General features: G+C 43.5%; 1 protein-coding gene across 1 annotated transcript in view; it reads right to left on the bottom strand.

Annotated features, from left to right (window-relative positions):
- Positions 1-19,808, bottom strand: part of RPE65 (retinoid isomerohydrolase RPE65) — a 227,103-nt gene that overhangs the window by 179,736 nt on the left and 27,559 nt on the right. Inside the window, exons 3-5 of the mRNA XM_069232453.1 lie at positions 6,213-6,363; positions 3,506-3,613; positions 3,255-3,396 (exon numbers count right to left, since the gene is read on the bottom strand). Coding sequence (XP_069088554.1) covers positions 3,255-3,396; positions 3,506-3,613; positions 6,213-6,363 — 401 coding nt within the window. The remainder of the gene's footprint in view (positions 1-3,254; positions 3,397-3,505; positions 3,614-6,212; positions 6,364-19,808) is intronic.

Below are 19,808 nucleotides of genomic sequence, written 5' to 3'. Positions count from 1 at the left end.
CATCAACTCAAATCTGCCTCATTCTCATTCAGAACTGGATGACTAGTGCTGAAATAAAACTCACAATGACCAAGAAAGAATTCCTACTGTAGACCAAATGTAACAAGCAATGACAAATCAAATTAAAGCCTGGCTTTCTAAAACAAAGCTGAATGGGTTCCTCTTCCCTAGCTGATACTGACAGTAAATTCACTTAATTTCACCATAGACACTAATCTTTCCATCAAAGAACACATTGCCAATAAAACCTGGTATCAGTTCTTCCTCCGAGAGAAAAGCAATGCCTGCTTCATAGATATCAATTTTAGAACAATTATCCAAACCTTAGTCCCCTTACCTCGTACCAAGATGGGGGTCAATATTTTGCTGTGGTGCCTCCACACACCACACTGCCTGTCCAAAAGGCATCTCACATAAAGGAGTTAGCCTCAAAGGTATATAAAAGTTCAAGTATATCACTGCAACCCAGATTAAACTATGCTGACTGTATCTCCAAGCATATATCAGCTTTAAGATACAAGGCCACCAAAACTGGCAACCCTCAATACCTGGCAGAGGAATTAACCACTTCAGGGGGATAATGGCAAAACAGAAGCCAAGAAATCACAAAACCGGAAATGAAAAAACTGAAACAAAACAAAAGCACATAAGGCAATCCATCTCCATCTGTGGTCACAGGACCTGGCACACTATCTCATTACCTCAGAACTGTCCCAGCCCTATGCAATTCAGAAGACTTACAAACTAGATATTTACATGATAGCATTTACCACCCATGAACATTTGCTTTACCATAAACTATCCAAAATCAGAACTCAGGGCTCCTGTCCTTGTTTAGTGATCCACTGCTCTCTAGCCAGATTTACACTCTAAATAGAAATATACATACAAACATACCTGGCAAACTAATGGTCACACACAGTGCTTAATTTGATCCAGTGTTTGCAGGTGGGTCCCATCAGCTTTCTTTTATAGGGACAGGGACTTATTTTTCATCATCTAACTCTGATCCAGAACAAAAGACAGAATGGCAGAAAAGTGAAAAAAGGGAAGAAGGGAGTGGCGGGAAAACAACAGACAAAGAGAAAACATGAAGGAAAGAGAACCTTCATAAGTGAGATTACGGGAAATGAAGTGTATGTCATTGGATAAACGAGACATGAGGTGGAATCAATACTTGATACCTTTGCCATTAGGCAACCCAGATGTTCGACTGCACAAGTGGCAGGCTTCTAAGAAACAAACATTCATCCCTGGCACTTCTTCTTTTGCAAATGAAGCACTGGTTACAAAATGCCCAAGATGAAAATGAGAAATCCACGGTCATCTGCCAAGTTGGACACCTTTGACTGAATAAAATGTGTAGGACCTTTTTCCCTTCTAGAAGGAAAGCTATGGATATTCAGTGGAGCCATGTCGTTCAATCAACATACCCAACATAAAGATAGTGTTTCTCCAGTTCAAAGGAAATGTCTTCTGTAGGAACAACCATGAAAATTTCATCATCCTTCATTCACTTGTGAGTCATACACAGAGGATGCTGACATTCTGATCAAGAGGCTGGAGTATACGTTTTCCACATTTGCAGTAACAGTCCACTTCTGCTCCTAGAACCAAGCTGCCTCTTTCCTAATTTGCTGATTATATCTTTGCCTTTGACCATGTATACAAGCTGATGCCTTATGACTAAATTCGTGCTATTCAAATACTGCATACATACATATAAACATAATATGTTTTCATTTCTCATAAGGTGTCATCAAATGCCTTGCTTCTGTGGTTTCCTGAGAGTGGGAAGGGGGTTTTCTTTATAAATGTTGATCCCTACATTCACTATTGTTTGTTTTGTGCTTTGTCTCTAATTCTTATTTTAGTATTTGATTGTTGTTTAGCTACTTGTTGCACACATACCCTTCTTTTTGTGTCTAACTAATTTTTATTTTGGTATTTGATTGCTGTTTAGCTACTTGTTGCGCATTTACTCTTGCATTTTATCATAGGAAGGTCTTGTTGCTTGAGGCAAGCAACGTAATGGTGATCAATGGATTTCTCACAGAAACTAGTTTACCTTTGTGGTTAAGGTTGTTTGCGTCTTATTCAAGCTCAGTTGCAGCTCACAACATGAATGGAGCCTCTCTCCCCATTACCCTAATACTACTATTTCCTATGGCTCATGTACGTCATTTAACATGCATAGAATGTCGATGGCATGTCAAAGAGTAGATTCAGTAACACCTACCACTCCTACCAATTTCCCCATCCAATCAGTGATCACCCCAGTACTCTGCCACAAACAGAGCTTTGAGTGTATGTCCCCATGATGCATAACACAATTGTTCATGGTGACAACAACAACAAATGTATAAAGTGTAGTGCTTCTGTTAAGGCTTAGTCCTTTCTGCTATAATGTATATTGATTTCATAGTAAAAGGTTGTCCAACCTAGGACCTGGACAGTTAGATCCAAGACATTTTTTCATGATATCCAAATAGGATAGATTTGCAAACAATAACTCTCAGTATAACTGAGTTACATAGTCGGTGGCTAATTATACATATTTTGCATTTGTATAGCATGTTGGGCACCCATTCCATAGTGTGTAACTAGCATTAAGGATAAAAGTGTAGGCTTTCTTTTAGAATTTCTTTACTAGTGTATACTTCACATTTGAATCCTTACCATTTTCATCACAAATGGACAGTTTCTGGGTTCTCCATAGAGATGTGCTCTCCACAAAAGGATATGCATGAAATGTAACAATCGGAAATAAAAATGGGAAACTATCAATACATATCTATTCCCAAAGAAAAATTCTCCTTTAGAAATCATGGCGTTATGAGCAAAATCACCAACCAGTAGTTACCTTTCACAATAACTTTGTTACTTTTAGGTAAGGATATAAGTAACCCAGATCACAGCAGTGGTAAACATCTCGCACACTATGGAAGAAATACAGTTATGCTGTGCCAACCCATTTGCCTTATACAGTGTTGATCTGTGTAAACATATGACATTTTTTCTTTAATAAACCACATATGTATTTTATGTTTTAGTGCTAGTTACCACACAAGCAAAATATATATTTTTGAGTGGCTTTCTAATTTCTACTAGTGCTTTAACTTAGAAAAGAGTCTTGTAGCCATGGTAAGGAAGAAATAAGACTCAACTTTTCTGCAGGAGTTATTTATTAGAAATATTCTTTCAAAACATTGTAGAAACAAATGTTCAAATGCATTTATGGGCACTAAGTTTACCTTCTTAATAGTTTCCAGTGTCTCTGGGTTAACCTTTGTAATGTAATTGGTTTCAGTGCATGCATAGTAATCCTCTCCAACAGGGTAAATATTAACCAGAGCATTATCCGTAACCTCCAATCCTTGGAAGTAAGAAAGAAATCTGTGTAAAATAATTTAAGACATGATTAATATGTCTGGCCTTCAGAACCTGACAACCAGTCACGTATAAACTGTATATCCTTTGTGTAAACTGAAGCAAGCTTATTTACCTGGAAAAGATATTCTTGCATGGATCAGGAAAAGCAAAAGTGCCAAATTCTGTTATGACAATTCGTTTTTCAGTCATAGCCCTTACATAAGTATCCGTTCGAATATACCTAAAATGGTTCATGAAAAATTATGATTAATAAAACAATATCTTTCACTCCATTATCATTGTTGCACATTGTGTTAAAATCTGGAGATTGCTCAGAGAACAAAATGAAGAGGTCTATTGTGTTTGACCTTCAACTTTACCAGAATTTCATATGATCTTTCATTTTAAACCTACTTTTAAATCAATACTCATAATGTATCATCCTCAGTATCTTTCCTTTCCTCTTGTATAGCATTCTTGCATCTGTGCTGTTAACTCTTTTGTACAAATTCAATATCCACTTATTAACACTCTCTGGGCCTTTCTTTTAAACAATCACTTAATCATTCATCACTCTGGCCTGTCTTTTGTTGCTACAAATAGTTATCGAAACATTCTTAACGTCACCATAAATGCTATCATCTATTCACTTCTTTCAGTTCATCTTACTCAGTCTCATACTTCTGATAATGATTATTGCTTATTTAATTTCATACTTTCTGCTTCCCCATCAAAGCCTCATCTGCAAGGTCATCACAGACACTGTACCATTGGCCCTACCCTGCTCACTTTCCAGACTCACTTGGGCTTCTGTAACACTGCCTGAAGTGCTTTATTCTATTCTGGGTCGCTTTATCCTTGGAATGTTTTGAAGCCATCAGTTACAACTCCTCAAAAATGACTCATCCTTGAGCCATCCTGGTTCGCACATCACGTCATATTGAATGATTGACACATGCATGAAATGCATGTTTCCTTTCTTAGTCTACATACTAGCTATCTTGATACTTTTCAAAACTTTAATTCACAGAGGACGCCTTCTATCCATCACTCATTTGTTTGAAATACAACAATGTTTTCTTTTCTTTACCATCTACTTCCACCTGACCCAGCATTATCATGTGTGGTGACTACTTCCTATTTTACATGTAAATTTGATTTAATCAGCGTTTTTTTCTATGATTGTATTAATCTTCTGTCATTCCTTGCTCACAATCACCAGAATTTGATTCATGTTGCCTTGTCTCTTGTAAACTTCTGTGTTTTTCCGCACTTTTTCTAATGCCTTTCAAGTGGACACTCTTAAAGGTGCCATTGTCCAATACCTTTATACATTTTTTCATGGTTAACTACTCTCCAATTCTTCTCTTATAGTGACATTTTTCCAGCTTTATTAAAATCAGTTATTGCTTTTTACCTGTTTAAAAGATAACCACTTGATCCTCAATACATCTAAATTCCACCCTCCCTCACATCTACCATAATTCTTCCTTTATTATTTGCAGTGGTCTCTCATTATTTCACTCTTCAATCTTAAAACGTCCAAAAGAATCTAGCATGATTCCCCTAATTTAGATTTTCTCCCTGAATCTTGAAGTCATAAACTTTCTTAGATATTCATTTTAAAAGATGTTTTGCCAGTCTTTAAAACACAGACTCAACCTGGTATTCTCACCTGACACTCTGCCATAGGCATTTATGACCATCCACCCACTCCCATCTTTCAAAGTGTGCCTTCTCTATCTCTGGAAAGTTGATATTCTGCAGTTTTTTTATTGTTCTTTGGTGGTCCTCAAGGATATAATAATGATACCTTACTGTTCCCATTTTACACACCTCTTCTGCCTCAACTTGCCATTTGATTTTAATGCTTACCATTATGTTGATGACTGACAACTGATTCTCAAATCTGGTTTTATTTTCAAGTTCTATTTATGATTAAGTATTTACCTATTGTTATGCAATGGAGACAGGGATTGCTTCAAATGACCTTTAACCCATCCCTATAAAACACTATATTCTCTTTTCTTATGCCTCTGTTGTCTTTTTTTTCTGCTGTCCCATTTCCTTGCCTTAGAAGGGCAACGCAAAAAACCGAAAAGCCACAATGGCTGCTGATGTGGAATGGTGCAAGTTCGTTTAGCATTTGCTCTCATTTGACAATGCGGCCATGGCCCTTTTTATTTTACTTTACTATTCCAACATGACAAATGGCTATTTGAGAATGGTAAAATGAAAATACAAATTATAAAGCAAGTGGCTTTGTAGCACTTAGCAGCAGTCAGGTATTTGAGAAAAAAAATAAGAAAAAGAAGTGGTGCAGTTCATACTTCAGTACAGCTGAAGGCTTGACATATTGGATGTGCTAATACTTATTTGCTTGTTTTGATAGATGATAGGAAAAAACTATTGCTTTCTTAATTCATGATACTATCTTGAATTATCCAGAACATATTCAAAAGTCTCTTGAATAATGCCCTTTCAAACACACATTATTTCTTATCAAATAATCCAAGTCCAGGCATCCCATATGTCCAGTATTAATAACTGCACTACACAGACGTTGGAGGTTCTTTTGTACACCACTGTTGGAGCAGTTATCCAGATAGCGGCTGCAGCCTTAATATATTTTACATTCCATATGCTTCCAAATTTAACAGGCCTTTAGCTGCTAAGTCCAGTAGATGCTATTCACACCTCAGACATTCATATCTTTTCTTAATGAAATGCAACGTTAAATCATTTTTTCTGTTAATGTTTTATGTGCCTCCTCATCTGTTGCTAAAATTATTAGTTTTATATTCATAGTCTAAGAAATGTTGTAAATGGTTTGAACTTACCTCCTATGATACGTAACATGGCCCTCTTTAAAATCAAATTTGTGCAGGAGGGCTTGGCCATCAAACAAATGGTAAAACTGCTCTGATCCAACTTCAAATAGCCCAGGGCCACATCTTAGTAGACTTCCAGTTAGCCAAACAGGAATTCTGCCTAAGAAGTGAAAAAGACAAGTAAGTGAAGTACATTTATTTAAGCTGAAGGACACATAGTACATAATAGCAGACGTATTATACATCATATTCAAGCACACCTCCATTACATTCACATAACTTTGCATTAAAAAAAAACAATACAATAAAAAGAAAGTATAATCAAATATATTAGCCCAATAACATAACACAATATTAATTATATATTCAGTGGCCCATAAATCCTTCAGCGTTTGAGTGGAAGAATATATTTAGACAATTCTTCATCTATGGTTTTCATTCTAATACCCATATATTTGAAACTATACATTTGAACATTTAGAATAAGGTTATCAGATTTGTCCCTGGGCAAAACATTGATAAGCAATACTAATTCATCCTAATTTATTTTATACTGAAATTGTTTCCTACATATCCCATTTAAAGAGATTCTGAGTTGATTGCAGTGTATCTTACACATGGATCACAACATGAACACAGGGACATTTTGTTCTCTCTCATTTCCTAACTTAGCCTGCTGCAAAGAATTATTCACATTTGTTATATTTTCATGCCAACTCCATTGGTGAACAGACATCTGTGCTGATCGGCATGGTTACTGTGACAAATTATGATTAAAAGGATTTTTGTGCATGTCCCTGCCATTTTTTGTAATTGAACAACCACCTACTGAACATTTTAGACTCATTTATGAAAACAAGTAACAAGGTAATTCTTCAAGAGTGTTCAATATAACTAAATCCTTATCTGGACCGTAGAGTTCCTTACTCCAATGGCCAAGCTAGTATATTTCTTCATGTTGCCAGGACATGCTAAATTGTGTGTGAGGATTTGGACAAGAAATTGGTTTCTGAATTATCTTATTCCATTTACTGCCAGATTAGATTTATATAGCTAGTGATAGTAGTAAATGAAACCGTTTTTGTCCTTACAGACTCTTAATTCACTCTGTGGAATATTATATACAAAACACCAAAGAGACTATTTTAAAGGTTTTTGCACACCTAATATTTTAAGAATTGTATCTGGCCCAACAAGTGACTAATACTGAATCACAAAATTAGGCTCTGCCAACTTTTGTAATGGCAACTACCAATGCAGAGAATCAATCATGGGCTGGAATTTTGCAGTGATAAGCACCGGTTTGGGAGCAAGAAAAAGGCTTCTTCGCTGGGAGTGTTGAGAGGCGGCATTGCCAGTCTGTTGAACACTTTTAAAAGTGGTAATTATTTTATTCACATACATTGTCAATGCTGTTTCTCACACTAATTGTACTGCTTACCCTGTGCCTCATTAAGTACTGCAGGGATTCTCGGAAAGTGTCCTCTACAGCCCAGTGTTTTACAGGTGGTGAAGAGGCTAGGATTGTTTCACATGAAATAAAAAAGGTTACCAAGAAAAGAAAAATAATCAGGCACAATTGTGCATTTACATTACCTCTGTATCCTCTGTTCTGTAAGTTATCTCTAGTCATAGGGTTAGGTCAATAGGCCTAAATTAGAGAAGCTACAAAAATCTTGTTTTGCAGTCAAGTGCTCCTGTCACTTTTGAGAAGCTCAAAAGATTGGTAAACCTATACATGACTGAATTCAAACAATTTATGTGACGTGGACGCCTAGAAAGATCAAGGTTTACTTGCATTCAGCTAAGCACCACTGAAATATATAGGTATGAGTTGGTGGTGGTGTTCTCATGGGCATTTTGTGAATTAGGGACCCTACACACTAATATGGTGATTGAGATTTGGAAATCAACACTAGTAGCACATTGCAATAAAAAAATTGCAAAATCACGTTGAGCAAAGAAGCAGGGAAAGCAGTGAAAATTTCATTTTTCAAGAAATCACAATAACGCATCAATGAGTCCTAATTAGTTATTCATTGACAATCTGAAATAGACATTTCTTATTTTACCGAATTCCAAATTTTGAATCAGTAAATAGTGAAGGTCGTGCTAGAAGCTACTGATAACCTCACAAACATAAGTGAGCTAAACCTTCCCCTTCCGAGGCCAGATAGGTGCATAGGGGAGAAGCTGAGTACAAGTGAGGTAACCGAGTGCTAGAAATAGCAACCCAAGAGTAAGAATGTGAAAAGGGGCCCAAAAAAACCCAAGCTCAACTTCCATGAGCAGGATATTCCTTCATTAGAGGAAAACTTTGTGGCACAGAAAGACCAGTTTTTGGGAAGTCCTCACTCACAGTACCAGAGGTCACTAGTAGACAATTATGGATTAGAAATACATCAGAGGTGTGCGTATCAGATCAAGAAGCATGGAAGACGTAAGACCAAGGTGGCATGACATGCTCCTGAACCAAAGAAAATGTGGCTAACAGGAGAAAGGAAATATGGGAGACCAGTGGAGAACTACTGAGTTGAGGAGATCATAAAAAGCACCTTGATATCTCAGGCGGTCACAGGATTGAGGGTCATATATATGTCTGTGACAACAGGGCCACCAACAAGTCACTGACAAAGTAAATTTAAGATGTTTTAGATATGCTAACAAGAACATTCAGTGGTGGCAGTACATCATACAGTCACGTATGCAGATCCAGCAACACTTCAGTTTGCACATCTATTCTACATTGCACTTTCAATCAATCAATCAATCAAAAAATGTGTAGAGCGCGCTACTCACCCATGAGGGTCTCAAGGTGCTGGGGGTGAGGGGGACCGGGGGGTGGGGCCAGGGAGGGTCACTGGTCGAACAGCCATGTCTTGAGGTTCTTTCTGAAGACCAGTAGGTCTTTGGTTTTGCGAAGGTCGGTGGGGAGGGAGTTCCAGGTTTTGGGGGCGAGGTAGGAGAAAGACCTGCCTCCTGTGGTGGTGCGCTGGATGCGGGGGACTGTGGCTAGGGCGAGGTCGGCTGATCGGAGGTTGCATGTGGGAGTGTGGATGTTTACTCTTTCATTGAGGTAGGTTGGGCCGGTGTTGTGGAGGGATTTGTGTGCGTGGATGAGGATCTTGAATGTGATTCTCTTGTCTATGGGGAGCCAGTGAAGGGATTTGAGGTGTGGTGAGATTAGTTTATGGCGGGGGAGGCCAAGGACGAGGCGCGCGGCTGTGTTCTGGATTCTTTGGAGTTTGCGTTTGAGTTTGAGTGTGGTGCCAGCGTAGATGACGTTACCGTAGTCCAGTCTGCTGCTGATGAGTGCGTGGGTGACTGTCTTTCTGGTTTCTGGGGGGATCCATTTGAAGGATTTTTTTTTTTAGAGTGCCGAGTGTGTGGAAGCAGGAGGAGGTTAGAGCATTGATTTGCTGTGTCATGGAGAGGGAGGGGTCGAGGATGACACTGAGGTTGCATGCGTGGGTGGGTGCGGGACCTAGGGCAGTGGGCCACCAGGAGTCGTCCCATGTGGTTTTGTTGGGGCCGAAGATGATGATCTCGGTTTTGTTTGAGTTGAGCTTGAGGTGGTTAGTGGTCATCCAGTTGGCAGTGTCTAGGAGAGCGGCGTGTAGGTTGGTTTTGGCGGTGGTGGGGTTGCGGGTGAGGGAGAGGATGAGTTGGGTGTCATCTGCATAGGAGAGGATACTGATTCCGTGTGCTCGGAGGATGTTGGCTAGGGGGATCATGTAGATGTTGAAGAGTGTGGGGCTGAGACCCTTGGGGGACTCCGCAGGTGATCTTGGTAGTGTTGGAGTGGAAGGCGGACTCTCTGGGTCTGGTCGGTCAGGAAGGAGGTGAGCCAGTCTAAGGCTTTGTGGCGGATTCCTATGTTGTGGAGGCGTGTGTGGAGTGTGTGGTGGCAGACGGTGTCAAAAGCTGCAGAGAGGTCTAGGAGGATGAGTGCGACGGTCTCGCCTTTGTCGACTTTGGTCCTGATGTCGTCAGTGCATGCGATGAGGGCGGTTTCTGTGCTGTGGTTCTTGCGGAACCCAGATTGTGAGGGGTCAAGGTTGTTGGTTGCTTCGAGGAAGTGGGATAGGCGGGTCTTGACAAATATTTCTGCAACCTTGGTGGGGAAAGGGAGGAAGGAGATGGGGCGGTAGTTGGAGAGGATCTCCGGGTCGGCTTTTTTTTTTTTTTTAGGAGAGTGGTAATTTCCCAGTGCTTTCAGGGGTCTGGGTAGGTGGCGTAGTCGAAAGAGGAGTTGATTAGGTTGTAGAGTATGGGGGCGATGGTAGGGCTAGCTTTGCTGTAGATGCGGTGTGGACAGGGGTCGGAGGGGGAACCGGAGTGGATGGAGTTCATGTTTTTTTCGGTTTCTTCGTGTGTGGTGGGGGGCCATGTGGATAGTGTGGTTGGGGTCTTGAGCGGGGGTCGAGTTGGGTGAGTGAGGGGTATGTGTGGTGGGTGTGTGTGGTATGAAGCTGTTGTGGATGTCCAGGATTTTGTGGAGGAAGTGGTTGGAAAGGGCGTCACAGAGGGGCTATGTGTGTGTGGGGTCTATGTTGCTGGCTTTGGGTTTGGCAAGTTCATTGATGATGGTGAAGAGTTCTTTGCTGTTTTGAGAGTTGTTGTCAAGGCGTGTCTTGTAGTGATCTCTTTTGGCGGTGCATATGAGTTGGTGATGGGTGCGAATGGTGGTTTTGAGGGTGGAGAAGTTGGTTGAGGAAGGTTCTAGTCTCCATATTTTCTCAGCTTGGCAGCATTTGCGCTTGGATTTCAGGGGTGAACCATGGGGCGTTCTTGATGTTGCGGGTGGTGATGTGTTTTCTGAGGGGGGCTAGTGTGTCTGCGCAGGTAGTGATCCATTTGGAGAGGTTGTGTGCTCCTGTGTTGGGGTCGTTGGTGTGGGGGGGGGGGGGGTTAGGGCCAGTTGGGAGTTTAGTTGTTCTGTGGGGATCTTGTCCCACATGCGGTAGGGTGTGGTGTGTTGATGGTAGTGTGTGGGGGGTTTGGTGAAGGAGAAGTGGATGCAGCGGTGGTCAATCCAGAGGAATTCGGTGGTGTGGGTGTAAGCTATGTGTTGGCTTGAGGTGAAGATTGCGTCCAGCGTGTGTCCTGCTGAGTGGGTGGGTGCGGTGACCAGTTGTTTGAGTCTGAGGTTGTTGAGGTGGTCTGTGAGGGAGGTAGTGTTGTGGTCTTGTGGGTTTTCTAAGTGAAAGTTGAGATAACCGAGGATGATGTAGTCTGTGGAGGTGAGGGCGTACGGGCTGATGCTGTCGGCGATGGTGTTGCAGAAGGCGGGGGGTGGTCCGGGTGGCCTGTAGTTTAGTGTACCTCTGAGGGTGGGGTTGTTGTTGATGTGGATGAGGAAGTGCATGTGTTCAGTGTTGCCGATAGTGTCTTGGGAGCAGGTGGTGACTTTGATGGTGTCTCTGTGTAGGATGGCGATGCCACCGCCTGGCATGTTGAGGCGGTCTTTGTGTTGGAGTTTGTATCCTTTGGGGGTGGCTATGGCGGGTTCTGAGGAGGGGTTGGTCCAGGTTTCCGTGAGGAAGGCAATGTCAGGTGAGTGTGATGTGATGAGGTCCCAGAGTTCTATGGCATGTTTGTGAAGGGAGCGGATGTTGAGGAGCAGGCAGTTCAGGTGGTTGTGGTGGGTGGCGTTGGTGTGGTGCGTGAGGGTGTTGTTGCGGGGTGTGTTCTGGTTGTGGGCTGGTGTGCTGCAGGGTTGGTTGGTGGGGGCAGGGTAGGTGAGCCTTGTGTTGGGGGTGTTGTGTTTGTTGAAGGCGGGGTCGCTATGGTTGGTGTGTGGTGTGAGGGATGACGAGCAGGAGAAGTGGCAGGTGTGGCAGGTGAAGAGGCCATGAGTGTGTGTGTGGGGCTAGATGTGGTGCATGTGGGGCGGGGTCCTGGGTTGAGAGAGTAGAGGGTGAGGGGGGAGTAGGTGTGCCTGAGTGGGCCAGGGGTTCTGGCGCTGGGCGCGGTTCAGGCGCGGACGGGCACAGACGGGCTTGCCTTTGGTGGGAGTGGCAGCTGGGAGGCTTTTACCAGTGCAATGTTCTGGGACTTTTAGTACATCAAGGCAGGGACACAATTGTTAACAACTTTTGGCGTGCATTGCAAGCTTCTCTGAAATCATATTCATGCATGAATCTACACGTACACTTTCATCCAGTATACCTCGTCACCTTCAACATGCACATAACAATGATGCATTCACCCCATGGATATATAGACAGAAGACAAAGAGCCAGGAAATGAGGCTGCAGAGTACCAGGATGGAGATACTGGAGGACGAAATGACAGTCCCTAACAGCACTTCCACTACAGAGCCAGCATTGTTACAGTGCAGAGCACCTTGTTATAAATCTCCATAACCACTTGTCACTTCAACATCACACACCCTAACAAACTACACAGCAAGGTCTCAGATGATGCAACACAAACTGCAAACCTGGCGCAACACCTATGCCGCTTGTTGCTCAAGGGCGGAGAGAGATCTATCTCTAGCATGGAGTGTCAGGTCACGGAAGGAGCAATGTGCTCTGTACAGTGGCAGCCATGCAGGCACCGAAGAATATAATAGATATGTTGGGCACATAGATTCATCAGGGCTTGCAATCACTGTCCTAAGGTGTTGAATCCCAAATAGAAGCTGTCATTGCACTGCATGCATCTATTAATAAGTCATGCTTAAAAGCAGCATAATCACCATATTCTGGATAAGACAGACTGCCATGTGAGGTCTGTATATAAATTGGTCAATGTCACCGGTGTCCTAACTCAAAGAACAGTAATCATACAACATGAGATGGGCCAGGGTACCCAGAATTTTGCCAAAAGTCTAGGGCACATAACAGTTCTTGAAGCTCTGCAGACTTTGCAAGGACATGCTGCAGAGCAAATTACCACATCACATCAACGTGAGATGGAATCTAGCCTCTGCAGTGTTTCAGTGCCATTCGTTTATAGAGGATGTGGTACAAGGAGTCAAACTGGTGAGGGTGGAGGAGCAGGGTCCTCCACTGAGAAACCTACATTGACAAGACACAAGAGGCAGGAAAAACAGGGAATTAACAATAGATGATTTTTTTTTTTTGCGTTTTAGCATACGCTGACTGTTTCACCATTGAGTACCAACCAATCTTGGCAGGGTTTCTTGCTTAAATTACCCTATATAAGAATAAACAGAAAAATACATGTTGTTCCTCCAACAAAGCAGCAAACAGGCCTCTTGCATTATTATTGTACATTAATGAATCACACCCTTTTACCTTAGAAGTGGTTAGTTGTAGTTGTAATTGTGGCCTGAGTACCCTTTCTTCAGCTGCCTTTGCTGCATCCTATTTGGATTGGTGGGTGGGTGAGGGAGCTCTCGCATTATCAGGCACAATCAGAAGGACTTGTTGGGTGGTAATATTAAGCAACACTGCAACATAAGCATTGATTTTGCAATGATGTGTCGGGCATTATGCAGGTTGTGTGGTCACCTGAATCTACCCTTCAAATGCCCAATTAGTGCTGCACTACAACCCTTCTACATCTGTGTGCTATGTTGCATCCCCTGTCACTGGGTTTAATGGCATTCAGCTACAACGTGAAGAGACATGTATGTATGGAATATGCACTTTCACATGCACAAATCCTAGACTATTCAATGTGGAAAATGTGATGGCTGTTATTAAATCATGCAACATAAAACATGACTTCCCTAATGTGAAGTTGCCTCTAAAGTCTAAATAGGTCACAGTATCTGATCATCTAAAACTGATGTGTACTCCTTGGGTAACTTGCCTTAAAGTCCTTTAAAGTGTACTCTGCCTTGCATACAACTTCAACATTTAGTGAGGCCGTGCATTTAGTTCAGGCCGTGCATGGGGTATGATTGGCTTTACATATGGTTATAAAATATTAGTTTATGTTAAAAAAAAAAAAAAAAAAAAACTTAGAAATTCACTGAAAAAACACAAAGGTTAATGTAACGTTACAGTAAGGTGAAATGTTCAGTAACAATGTAACATTTTACATTTTAAAACCCACAGAAATTCACCAATTATAGTTATCTCAAGTAACTATAACTCATGCCCTAAGGTAACTATAAATCATGTCCTCACCGTGCCATGCTAATTACCCCACATATTACATCACTCATGGCACCTTCTATGACATCATTTATAATATTACTGCAAGATTTGCAATTAGATTATTGAGGAGAAAACTGTGCATGCTGGGGGCATTAGCTATACATAGTTACCTTATGGCACGTTTTGGAGTTACTTGAGATTACTATAACTGTTAGATTTCTGTTGTTTGTAGAGTATAAAACTTTACATTGTTATTGAACATTTCACCTAACTATAATGTTATTTTAACTTTTGTTTTTTAAAGTGAATATTGTTACAAATGGGGTCTCTATTTGACCATCTGCTTACACCCTGTCCAAGTAGGGACCCTCACTCTAGTCAGGGTAAAGGAGTCACACACCTAAGATAACCCCTGCTCACCCCCTTGGTTGCTTGGCATAAGTGGGCAGGCTCATTTCAGAGGCAATGTGTAAAGTATTTGCACAAACCCACACCTTAACACAGTGAAAACACCACAAAAGGACTCCACACCAGTTTAGAAAAATAGTCAATATTTATCTAAATAACAAGATCCAAACGACAAAAATCCAACATAAACAAATAAAGTTATCACTTTTTAAAGGTTTAAAAGATTCTTAATCCTGAGAAAACAGTGGTTGTATGCTTATAACACAGTATTTTAAGTGCGTCACAAACAAAGATGATGCAGGCCCCAAAGGAGGTGATGCATCGGAAAAGCAAGCGATGCGTTGATTATTTTCACACTGGACAAGTGATTCGTGGATTCTTTTCATGCCCGGCTGGTGATGCTTGTATTGTTTTTCCACCCAGCTGGCAATGCGTGGATTCTTTTCCTGTCGGACTAGCGTTGCGATGATTCCTGGTTGCAGAGCGGCGTCGATGTAGAGAAATGATGCCCAGGAATGATGCATGGAAAATCCAGACAGCACAGATGAACCCGCACTAAGTTGTCAATGCACCTATTTCACCGGCGCTGTGTTGATTTTTCAGCCATGGTGCAGGTGCTGTGTTTACTTTTCTGCCACAATGGCCTCAGTGCATGGATTTTCACTCAGATTACCAGCTTCCACGTCTAAGGTCCCTAGGACTGGATTTGGCACCACTTAGCAAGCCAGGACTCTCAGCAGTGGAGTCCAGGCACTGGTGGATGAAGTCTTTGATGTACCTGAGCCTTCACAACAGGAGGCAAGCTCAGTTCAAGCCCTTGGAGAACCTTGGAAAGCAGGATGTAGAAAGCAAAGTCCAGTCATTTCACTCCCAGGACAGAAGTAGCAAGCATCAGCCCAGCACAGCAAAGAAACAGGCAGAGTGGCAGTTCCTCTTACAACATTCAGCTCTTCTTCCTGGCAGAATGTCCCCAGTCCAGAAGAGTTCTGAAGTGGGTGGGTCAGCAGTCCAATACTTTCAACCCTTTCTGCCATTGAAGTAGGCAAACTTCAAAGGAAAGTCTTTGTAGGGCACAAGACCCTGTCTCTTCCTTCCCTGCCCCAGCCACACTCTAGGGGGTTGGAGACTGTACTGTGTGAGGTCAGGCGCAGCCCTTTCAAGTGCAGCTGTCGGCTCCTCCCTCTCACTCTAGCCCAGGAGGACTCATCAGTATACGCAGAACACACCTCAGCTCCCTGTGTGTCACTGTCTAGAGTGAAATCACAAACAGCCCAACTAAAAGTGGCATTTTCAAACTTACCATCTAAAAAACAACTTTACCAAAATATGTATTTTTAAAGTGTGAGTTCAGAGACCCCAAATATCAGATCTCTGTCTGCTCCCAATGGGAAACTGCACTTAAAAGATATTTCAAGGCCATCCCCATGTTACCCTGTGGGAGAGATAGGCCTTATAATAGTGAAAACCGAATTTACCAGTATTTCAATATCTGGACATGTAAAACACACCAGTACATGCTCTACCTTTTAACCGGTTCTGTGCCTTGGACGAGGTCACCTCGTCCTAGGCACCAGTTCCCGTGTGCCTTGGAGGTCACCTCGCCCAAGTCACAGGAACTGGGGGGAGCGCTAGCGCTCCCCCCTGTGCTCCCCTCGGGGGCAGATTGGCCTATTTTGATGAGGCCAATCTGCCCCCAATGGGGGAAGAAACCACTAGACACCAGGGAGTGTCTAGTGCCTTAGGCAAGGATCGCTCCCCTGGGGGGGGGATTATTTTAGGCCATTTCTGCCCCCCTGGGAGGTAGATCAGCCTATTTTGATTAGGCCGATGGGCAGAAACCACTAGGCAACGGGGATTTTTTGTTTTTTTGGTGTTTTACAGATGGGGAGCGACCCCTTGGACAAGGGTCGCTCCCCTGGAGAGGAAAATTGTTTTTAGGCCGTTTTTTGCTACGCCAATCTGCCCCCAAGGGGGGCAGAAACCACTAGGCACTGGGGATTTTTTTTTTTGGTGCCAATGTCACGCAGGGGGAGCGACCTCGTAGGCAAGGGTCGCTCCCGGGGGGGGGGGGTATGGGGGCCAAATTTATTTGAGGCCATTTCTGCCCCCCTGGGGGCAGAAACCTCTAGGCGCCAGGGCAAATTTTTTTTGGGAGTTTTTTTTTTGTTTGTTTTTTTTTTTAGAGATGGGGAGCGACCCATTAGGCAAGGGTCGCTCCACTGGGGGGCAAATTGTATTTAGGCCATTTCTGCCCCCCTCGGGGGCAGATTGGCCTATTTTGATGAGGCCAATCTGCCCCCAATGGGGGAAGAAACCACTAGACACCAGGGAGTGTCTAGTGCCTTAGGCAAGGATCGCTCCCCTGGGGGGGGGTGGGGGTGGGAGGGGGGGGATTATTTTAGGCCATTTCTGCCCCCCTGGGAGGTAGATCAGCCTATTTTGATTAGGCCGATCTGCCCCCAAGGGGGGCAGAAACCACTAGGCAACGGGGATTTTTTGTTTTTTTGGTGTTTTACAGATGGGGAGCGACCCCTTGGACAAGGGTCGCTCCCCTGGAGAGGAAAATTGTTTTTAGGCCGTTTTTTGCTACGCCAATCTGCCCCCAAGGGGGGCAGAAACCACTAGGCACTGGGGATTTTTTTTTTTGGTGCCAATGTCACGCAGGGGGAGCGACCTCGTAGGCAAGGGTCGCTCCCGGGGGGGGGGGGGGGTATGGGGGCCAAATTTATTTGAGGCCATTTCTGCCCCCCTGGGGGCAGAAACCTCTAGGCGCCAGGGCAAATTTTTTTTGGGAGGTTTTTTTTTTTGTTTGTTTGTTTTTTTTTAGAGATGGGGAGCGACCCATTAGGCAAGGGTCGCTCCACTGGGGGGGAAATTGTATTTAGACCATTTCTGCACCCCTTGGGGGCAGATTGGCCGATTTTAGGTCAATCTGCCCCCAAGGAGGCAGTAACCACTAGGCACCGGGGATTTTTTTTTTGGGGCGCCAATGTCACGCAGGGGGAGCGACCCCGTAGGCAAGGGTCGCTCCCACGGGGGGTGGGGGGTCAAATTTATTTTAGACCATTTCTGCCCCCCCTGCCGGCAGTTCGGCCTATTAGGCCGATCTGCCCCCAGGGGGGGCAGAAACCTCTAGACGCCAGGGCAAATTTATTTGGGTTATTTTTTTTTATTATTATTTTTTTTTTTTTTAGAGAGGGGAAGCGACCCATTAGGCAAAGGTCGCTCCCCTGGTGGGCAAATTGTATTCCCGGGGGTGGGGTGGGGGGGGAGCAAATTTATTTTAGGCCATTTCTGCCACCAGTGAGTCAGATCACTTGGTGCAGCCAGGCCAGTAGGAAAAGCTTCCCTTTGGCAATCAAAAGACATTGGCCCTCATTACAACTTTGGCGGGCGGCAACCGCCGCCCGCCAAGTTGTAAGTGCCGCGCGGCCGCACTTCCGCGGTGGCCATTACAACATCCCCGCTGGGCCGGCGGGGATGTCGGCCGCAACACGGGAGCCAGCTCCAAATGGAGCCGGCGGTGTTGCTGTGGTGCGACGGGTGCAGTTGCACCCGTTGCACTTTTCACTGTCAGCTATGCAGTGAAAAGCTCCATGGGGCTGTGCCAGGGGGCCCCTGCACTGCCCATGCCAGAGGTCTAATACCTCCAATGTAGCCACCTCTTGCTCCAGAGAACATTCCAGTGATCCCCAAGAGTGTACTCTTTCAGTCTTTCCACCGCTCACTGTAAAAACTGTAAACTTTGCACTTGTATAGCGCACTACTCACCTGTTAGGGTCTCAAGGCGCTGTACGCATACCACTGTGGAACCCCTCCTGGCTTTACCCTGTGAGGCACCCACAGGCATGGGCAGTGCAGGGTCCTCGCGACTCCCCTTTCCGCCAGCCTTTTCATGGCGGTTCCTACCGCCATGAAAAGGCTGGCGGGAGGGGGACTCGTAATCCCCTGGGCAGCGCTGCCCTGGGGGGATTACAACCGCCGGGACCAACGTGGTGGTAAACCGCTGGGACCAACCTGGATGTAAACCGCCGGGACCAACGTGGCGGTGCGACCGTCATAATACCAAGGATTGGCACCGCCAGCCTGTCATCGAAACAGCCCTGGCGGTCTTTGACCGCCAGGGTTGTAATGAGGGCCATTATTTCTTGAATTATGCCACAGGACCAACCATCCAGATTTAGTTACAGTTTTAACCCTGAAGCCAACCCAAGCACCACTTTAAACATACATTTCTCAAAATGATTGAACAGATTTACACCAACTATAAAAAGCAAACTTTGATTAAAGCTTTAACTTCTTGCTAAATTTTATTCTGTTTATCCTTTTTTTTTTTTTACTTTATCCGAAAGCAAATTATTTTTATTAAGTCTCTTTTTTTTTAACAAATGGGGGCCTATGTGAGCCATTGACTCAGGTGATGCTTTGTTATCCACTTTGTGCAGTTCTTGATTTACTTTTTTACAGGATGTGGGTTCAAATCCCTGCATCCTGTAAGAGTGATTGCAGCAGAGTATGAGGTCTGCGTTCATAACTCTGGAACCATGGACCTGAACTGGATGACTGGAGAAAAAATGTCCCTTGTCCAATTGGGATGAAAATTTGAGAGCTGTAGACTGTTTGCGAAATTGCGTTTGAGGACTGTCCATGGACTAACCAGTCCAAATATCTCAATCTTTAACCATTCAAGCCCATCAAACACATGTTTGTAACAAAAAAATTCTCTAGAAATACTGAATGGATTACACCAATCCAATAGATGGCGGATCCTTGAATAAAGTTCTAGCTTCATGCCAAGACTAAAGTAAGTCCAGTCAGCTTTTTTCTGTAGTGGAGAGCAAAGATACATATGGGTGTTAGAACAGAAACAGCTATTTTAACTTCTCCCTTCAAGTTCTGACACCTTCAGAGTTCACGCTTGACACATTTGCATTAAACTAAAAATATCAAGTGTAAGCTATACATGGTGTCTGCACAGAGTTGTGCAGATCTCTAAAACTATGCCAAAGTAATCAAGGGCAGAGTTCAAAGGCCAGCAAAACCAGTCAGCAAAATAACAGGGTGATCACGGAAAAGAGGCACTTTCTCACAGTGGAATAAATAGGTACGGGTGGCCTGGGGT

Source organism: Pleurodeles waltl, chromosome 4_2 (genome assembly GCF_031143425.1).
Source record: "Pleurodeles waltl isolate 20211129_DDA chromosome 4_2, aPleWal1.hap1.20221129, whole genome shotgun sequence".
NCBI lineage: Eukaryota > Metazoa > Chordata > Amphibia > Caudata > Salamandridae > Pleurodeles > Pleurodeles waltl.
Note: the sequence above shows the minus strand (reverse complement) of the source record. Positions and strands in the feature narration are given on the sequence as shown.